At 42.8% G+C, this 7,767-nt stretch overlaps 1 protein-coding gene across 2 annotated transcripts; it reads right to left on the minus strand.

Moving 5' to 3' along the window:
* Positions 1-233: 233 nt before the first annotated feature.
* Positions 234-7,471, minus strand: LOC147444162 (uncharacterized). Of its 2 annotated transcripts, none has more exons than XM_086526869.1 (3): positions 6,906-7,471; positions 4,163-4,309; positions 234-4,068 (listed from the first exon to the last, which is right to left on the minus strand). In XM_086526869.1, exons 1-3 carry the CDS (start codon positions 7,060-7,062, stop codon positions 347-349), a joined length of 4,026 nt encoding a protein of 1,341 aa, XP_086382995.1. In that variant the 5' UTR covers positions 7,063-7,471; the 3' UTR covers positions 234-346. The 2 variants fall into 2 exon arrangements, with proteins under 2 accessions (XP_086382995.1, XP_086382996.1); XM_086526870.1 differs by lacking the exon at positions 6,906-7,471 and adding an exon at positions 6,376-6,525.
* Between the last annotated feature and the right edge of the window lie 296 nt (positions 7,472-7,767).

Raw genomic sequence — 7,767 nt, forward strand, 5'->3', positions numbered from 1 at the left:
GATTTTGAGTCCTTGTTGCAGGAGTAACAATGGAAAGTCTTGCATTATTCCACAGATGGACAAACCTATTGTTAACAAAATGCGGGCCCACTTAGCAACAATGATTAACTGAGTCCTCACAGCAATAAGTGAATATGAGGTATGAACAAACACCAACAAAACCATGTGGTAAAAGTGTTTAGAACACCACCACTTATGTCCTCGCAGCACTAAGGGAATATGAGATATGAACAAGCACCAACAAAACCATGTGGTAAAAGTGTTTAGAACACCACCACTTATGTCTGATATAATAATACACACTCTATATACAAAGATGAAGCTAGAGTACATACAGATAGTCTTTTCAATTATTGACTCGATGCTTCAAGCTTCTTGTTAGCATAGCTGCAATATACTGTCGTCCTTTTTTCACAAAATGTGGAGCTCTGAGATTGCCGGCACGACCCATCTCCCTTTCGCTTGAAGTGGAACTTTGATTTGTGTGGTCGTGCGCTGGTGATTTCAACACAGGAGACCATGACGAAGATGTCTCCTCTTCATACAAAACTCTCCTTTCCAAGTTAATCTCAAACTTGGTTGATTCTTGATTGAGAAGCGTAATAAGTGATGTGCTGGACCTCTCATGGGCAAGGGCAATGCTGTTTTGCTCTGATCCAAAGTCTTCCTGAATTTCGGTAGTCCGATATGTTTCTTCATCTCCAAAAAATCTTCTATGCCTTGGCTGATCTAAGGATTCAAAGTTTTCTGGAGATCTCATTCTACTTTCAGGAGATCTTTGATCTAGAGATTCACCATCAGACGGTCTGGGTGCCCCAAAATCCAGTCCTTCTTCCTTCTCATCTATGGCGCATTGCAAGGGCACAATATCACTTTCTGACAGCCCATCATTATAAACATTGCTGACTCCAAGCCTTGCAGACATGGTCTTAAACCCACGAAACAGACTTCGAGAAGAATCAAACTCACTTTTTCTAGACAAGCTTCTAAAAAAGAAGTCATCCTGTGAACTCTGATTAGTTATGCCAGAAGGTAACTTGGAATTAGGCTCATCTTCATTGGGCTTGACTTTAAATGTCAACTCACTTTGTAAGCTGTGATGCCCACTACCAGTGTCATGACGTGAACTTATCGATCCCCACTGATTCTGCAAACTTTTACCATATGAAGACTCTGTGCTCTGCCCCACATCTGAAACGGGTAGTTCTCTGTTTCTCACCATAAATTCAAAAGAAGGCAGGGAGTTTGCTAAGGACTTTCTGGTTGACCCTACTGCTGACGACTGCAAGCCCACACCAGGCTTCTTGATATTTTTAGGCACAGAAAATTTTGAAACCTTACCACAGCCACCACACCGCAATTTCTGAGCTTGGTGACTGACAGGAAAACACACAGGCACCTCAAGGATATTGTTGCAGCCTGTGCAAATCACATACGGTGCCAACCTTCCTTGAGGTAGTGGAGGATAATGCTTAGGCTTCCTTCCTACTGACGACAAGGGGGGCTTTGCAGCAGCCACTGGAGGGTCATGCATGTGAGCAATTTGACGAGGGAAGCATGCTGGGGAATGACACGGCATACAAGGTGCTTGAACTCGAAAGCCCTGATAGAAGTTCCCCAAATCAGTGTGCCCCTGATAATGCCCCGTTGTTCTTACACAGAGTGAACAAGTTTGCATATGCAGCTGTGGCGCAAAGGAATGTTGGCCACAGACATATGGCATACAAACTGGACCAACAGGATGACATCCATGACAACTACATGCATGACCATGCATGGCCATTGGGAGCATCAAAGGATATGAAGGTGCTTGGTAGGAGCATACCATGTTTGCAAAAGATTTAGATCCATCAAAATAAATATTGGATTCAAAAGATTCGGAACGTGCAGGATAAAAGCTGGGGCCATTCATTGTTTGAATAGGGTGACCAACCAAACGTTGGTCTGCTTGAGGACTCTGCAGTTGAAGAGATCGGCCTGCTGGCATACTTGCCGCTGCTTGTCTATGCCCTTCATGTGCTCTGAATGACCCTTCTAGGTTCCTTGCTGATGGGATGTAGAGATCTTCATCGTGTATGTTTCCTGGATGTTGGTAAGTGCCACTGCTTGTACCTACTTCATCGCTATTGAGCAATTGTGCTGCATCGGATGAATAACTCCATTTGTGGTGCCATTTTGGATCTGTCATATTAGCAGCTACCCTATTATGGAATTGCACTTCCTTACCAAGATACTCCTGCTGATAATGCCCTTTTGATTTGATACCACTTTGAGACAAATTGATTTTCCCAACAACATTCGGCAGTTGCACTCCGCTTGAATCTAGTTCCTTTCTTAGATCAGAACGAGCATTTTCAGCATCTCCTCTGATAGCTACTATGGGCCCTGCTGATAACCTCTCTCTTCTCTTCATACCTTCTGAAGTGCCAACCACATTATCCTGCAAACTGGAGGTAGTAAAATCCTTTAATGCCAGATTTGCAACACTCTTGATTGATTTGGCATCCTCCTCGACAGTCCTGCAGGTTTTCATTGTCTTATCTCGTAAAAATGTACTTGAAGAAGGATCTGCACCTGAGGGTTGCATATGTTCTCTCACAATGCTAAATGGATTCAGCTCAAAAATTTGTTCAGCACCAGTTCTTGAAGACTCCGCGGGTGTATCCTTCAACTCACCATGCAGATTCAACTTAAGATTATTAAGTGAATCAACAAGAAAGCCCTCCTTATCATCACAATCAGGTTTTCCAGAGATGGTGCCAGATATGCAAACTTTCTCACATTTTTCTTCAGCTACTTTCTCCCTTGGTTTTGCCAGACCTATTTGAGAAAAGTCCTGAGCATGCAGAGAGATACTAGCAGTTTCTGTCGTAACATCAAGCCTCCTTGATACAATTATCTTTGATAGATCGCTTTTTCTGTGCAGTCCATTTTCAGCTATCTCATCGTTGGCTCCATGCTCCACTTGAGCCACCATATTAGAGGCAACTTCACTAACAACCCCAACGCTTGAAACAGTTGAGCTGTTTGATTCCTGAAAGGTAGATATTGTGTTATAGCAATTAGCATCTTGCCACTCCAGTTGATGAGGACCTTCAGGTGTTTTTGGAAAAAATGTTTCTGATAGCTTTGCCGAATGCATGCTCTCTGCTGACGGTGCAGGAAAATCAAACTCTGAATCTGAGCCATGATGTGAAGGTGATTCAGAAAAGGATGAGTCACTTTCATAATTATCTGAACTTTCATTGTTTAAAGAGGGAAGCTCCAATGAGAGACCTGTAGTAGTTGTCTCTACATTTTCATCTTCAGAAGCTTCTGAAGACAGTTTGGCCAATCTGTGAGTTTTCTTCTTTTCTGCAAGATGGGCATTTGACTTCGAGCTAGAGGCTATATACTTAAAGGAAAGCTCACAATCATTGTCCCTGATTATCTCTGACTCAAATTTCTGCTCGCTCTTGTCATTGGAGTGGTTGCCTTCCTCTTGGTATGTTTCTACAACACCCACACACTCACCAGCAAGAATGTTTTCTCCTGTAGAAGTTGATGGCATGCTACAATTGATGCATGAAATAACCTTCTCCTTATCATCCTTATTTTCTGTATTGTCTGCACACACACTATCACAAACAAGTCCATCCCCTGTCGTTTCACCCTGAAATGGAAAGTGTGCACCAGCCTTCTCCTCTAAACTTCCTTGCTGCATCAAAAGATCTCTGGATGCTTCTGCCTCACCTGCTAAGTCACATTCTTGGCTAGCTGAAGCAACATTTCTGCCACCAAAATTCCCACTTGGAAAATTACTTATACTCGAGTTAGCAACTGATGTTGGAGAATGCGACTGAAATTGCAAATCTTCATCTTTTCCTACTAACACTGGTTCATTTTGTTCCTGATTCCTGATGCTCTCATCTTTGGGCATATCTTCCTTTCTTTCTTGCCCTTGTGTTTCACTGTCATTAACGGAACTAGCTTCATGCTGGATGGTTGTTTTCTGTAATGTTGAACCATTAACTGCATTTGACAGACATTGCAGTGCTTTCTTTTGAGAATTGGACAGGGTCCTTTTAACTGATAGCATTCAAGGCCAGCCAGATTAGACATATGCACACTAAATTTATTCAGGTATTGTAACAGACAATGCAGATAAGCAGTTTATTCTAACCTTGAAGACATGTTGAGCATATTGGGCAATCATATATTTCAGTCTCGGATGGCTCTAAAAGGAGTGTACGGCAAATTGGGCATAGAACCTCACGGCACTGTGACCGAACGTCTGCCATGTGCATGTCAGAAGAAAGAATCCTTACATCTGAATGAGTCAATCACAGAAAAGAAAAATCAGAATTTGTGTAAGGTTGTACCGTTATGAAGTACATGACATCTCAAGCTCCTCAGGACAATGAGATAGGCCCAGAAACCAGATATTCACTATTGAACAAGCTAGAAAGTAGCTAAAGACTGTAAAGCAACTTCCTTGCAATCAACATACAGAAATTGATAAAGTCGTTAGAAGGAAAGATTTCTAAGGTGATTTACACCACGCAAAAGTGCGCAGCTGTCTGTCTTTTTACCTTCCTATAGGAGCCATTATTAAAGAGGTACCTTAGTCACAATGGGATAGTGGTCAGGTGGCAGGGTTAGACAAGGACAGAGGGTTATCCACATTTTGCGGGCTGTGACGAAAGACATGGTGCAGACAGACAGTCCCCCTGTTGGGAACAGAAAAGGGGTTGTCCAGTGTCAAAACCCATTTGGGCTTTCAAACTCAAAAGAAATAGAGTCTAGGTTCCTCCCCATCATCACCTGCAGTAAAGGAAATGCACCCATATCTAGCAGTTGTCAGCATCCAGGTAACCCCCCGACCCCTCATGTGCAGGCAAGTCCACTATCCACCAAAACTGACGCCAGGCAGCAGGAATAGCATCCTCTATCTCTGCAATCCATGTCCCTCTATGGATAAAGAATTGTTCAATAATGAATTCCGCATCAACACATTGGTAATGCATCCCATGAGAAAGAAGGAACGGGGCTCCTACCCCAACCTGCGTAGTCAATATGGGTCCTCTCCTCCAAATGCACCCCTCACCATCTCGAACATTAAGAGTTATTTAGGCTGGCACCCTCTCTCCTCTATCGTCCTGGGCATCTATCTACCACCCATGCAAGTTGTGAGGCTATGATGCAATGGGGATCTCGGTTTGATGGCGACGGCGATGAACTTCTATCTGTTGGATGTTGCTTTGAATGCTAAAAACACCGACTTCTTGCTATCCCAAAAACGTTGATTGGCTGCTGTTCAAAAACGCTGATTGCTGCCTATGAAAACGCTGCTACAAGCTACTGCAAGCGCTGGTTTCATGCTGTATAAAAACGTTGATTGACCTGCTGAAAAACATTGGTTTGCTGGTCTTTGGACCCGACATAGCCTTTCAAGAGATCAAATATCATAAAATTTTCAACTTCACTTTGTCCATACGTTTGAGGATGATAAGCTCATGAACGTATAAGTTTGTTCCTACCTTATCAGCCAATGCTCTCCAAAAGAGACATGCAATTCACGGATCTCTATCTCCCACAATAATATTCCATAATGTTTAAACACTTTTGCTCGGGGCGGGCGGGAGGGAGGTCACTATGTATAAATTGTGCATATCACGTGCATACAAGGACTATTTATAAAACTCCTTATCTGTGATTTATTTACAAATAAAATACACCCTTTTCTTATTCAATCTGTAGATTTATAACCCCTTCTATTGCATTCACGTGATAGTCACATAATTATTAAATGACCCCCTGGGCACTTTTGCAAGGGAAATTTTACAGATATGCCTAGCTTTAATGATTTTCTTGATCGGTACAAAGTGAGCTGGTTGGTAAATCTGTCTACAACTGTCCACATAGCATCATTGCCATTTTGAGTCCTTGGCATGTCCAATATGCGGTCCATTGCAATACTTTCCCATGTCTTCAAGGGAATAGGTAAAGGTTGTTATAAGTAAACCAGGTGGCTTATGCCTCTCAAACTTAACCTTTTGGCAAGTCATACATGCATGCACAGATGTATCAATATACTTGGCTAAAAAGAAGTATTGTTCAATCATATGTTTATTCCTCTATGACTAGCAAAAGGAGGAGCATGAGTCTCATCCATAACTTTATGCCTCAACTCTGCTGTAATACATAAGTGATTATCCTTCCCACTTCATTATATACCCATCTTCAATGGTATACAACCATCTGTCTACCCTTCACTTTGAGTAACCCCAACATTTCCTAGTCATTGTTCAAACTTAGACTTCAACAGATTGTTGTTTCTCGTTTGGAAACGTTGCATGCAACACAGCTGCCCAAAGAGAAAATAGACTCTAATACCCAAGTGTGGTTCTGTTGAATCCAAGTCCTTTAGGGCCATGCTTAATTAGCACAACCCCAACAGTCGAGAAAACTTGCACTACTTTCAAAGAATTTTACTTGCACACTCCAATATATAGGATACATTGCAGTTCAAAGCGTACAAGAGCAGGAATCGAGTCCTCCTCAACCACGGGTGGGTGCCCCCTTTCTTACATATAACCTCTTTGTTGGCACTACCTTTTGGCATAAAGCGAAGTGTATGCTAAGAAAATGTACAGCGGAAAACCTTTTGCTTTTGCTATTCCTACGTATTTTATTTCTTTCTAGAGTCAATACCCTCTCTCTCTCTCTCTCTCTCTCTCTCTCTCTCTCTCGTGAAAGGCAGTGCCTGTGTAGTTCATAACAACCGTACGCCACTTTCTTGAAGGTCTATCTAAACATTAATTGCACAATTAAAGTCATTTTTGTGGACAGAGGAAAATGGAAAACAAAACTGTTAATTAAATAAACACCCCCAGGAAATTCTTATCCCTGAGCATGACACTTACTAGGTGGGTATGGGCTGCAAGGGCGAAGCTGTCCTGAAAGTCCTTTGGGATCTCCTGCAAGAGCTCCATAGTACCTGATTGCGTAATAAGGCCTCTCTACTCCAATACTAACACAGACAGAAAGAATGATGAAACACGAAATCAACTTGCAAAGCATCTGCGTGTAGAAAAGGGAGCGATTCCTATGAGAAGAGGAAACTAGGATGCAGTTGCTACTACTCAGGTGGTAGCCATGAAATTGAGACAGAAGCACCTGACAATGGTGGGTGGAGAGGAAACAAGCAGATGGATTGGGAGAGAGAGAGAGAGAGAGAGAGCGCGCGCTTGACCGCCCACCTGCAGGCAACCTAACCAGCCTGTGTGCGCGATGGAGAGAGAGTAAAGCTAGGGATGCGTGCTGTCAGCATCGAAAGTCAATAGCAGGTCAATGAGGGCTCTCTAGCAGTCCAGTGCATCTAGCTGGACATGCCGGCATTTCGTCCATCCTGATTCCATTGTACGGTAATAGCTACCTAAAGGTATGCTTGACGCACAAGCCACAGCCTGGGGACTATGTCACACCTTGTCAGGTGGGATGGACTGTCCATGATCTCTGGATGATGTGGAATGTCTATTAATTTTCAAGAATAAAAAGATTTCGGTCAGGTTTGCCCCCTCGATTTGAACCCACCACCTTCCACACTGGAGTCTATGACATTCCCATAAAGCTATCACACATCACTTCAAAACGTAAAATAATATGGCAAAAGTAACGGGGTGGGGATCGCACGGTGTTCACTTGGAGGTCACTTTTGGATGATTGGGGTTACAAAGTGATCACTTTGGAATAGGTGGGTTCACAAGGTGATCACATCTAGATTGG

The sequence above is a fragment of the Adiantum capillus-veneris genome, chromosome 13, assembly GCF_014529385.1.
Source record: "Adiantum capillus-veneris isolate H3 chromosome 13, ASM1452938v2, whole genome shotgun sequence".
NCBI classification, from domain to species: Eukaryota; Viridiplantae; Streptophyta; class Polypodiopsida; order Polypodiales; family Pteridaceae; genus Adiantum; species Adiantum capillus-veneris.

Coding starts and splice junctions, on each gene's coding strand:
- LOC147444162 (XM_086526869.1), bottom strand. CDS start 7,062: ATGCTTTGCAAGTTGATTTCGTGTTTCATCATTCTTTCTGTCTGTGTT. Junction 4,310..6,905: donor TTGCAGCCCATACCCACCTA/GTAAGTGTCATG, acceptor TGACTCATTCAG/ATGTAAGGATTCTTTCTTCT. Junction 4,069..4,162: donor ATGCTCAACATGTCTTCAAG/GTTAGAATAAAC, acceptor GAATGCTATCAG/TTAAAAGGACCCTGTCCAAT.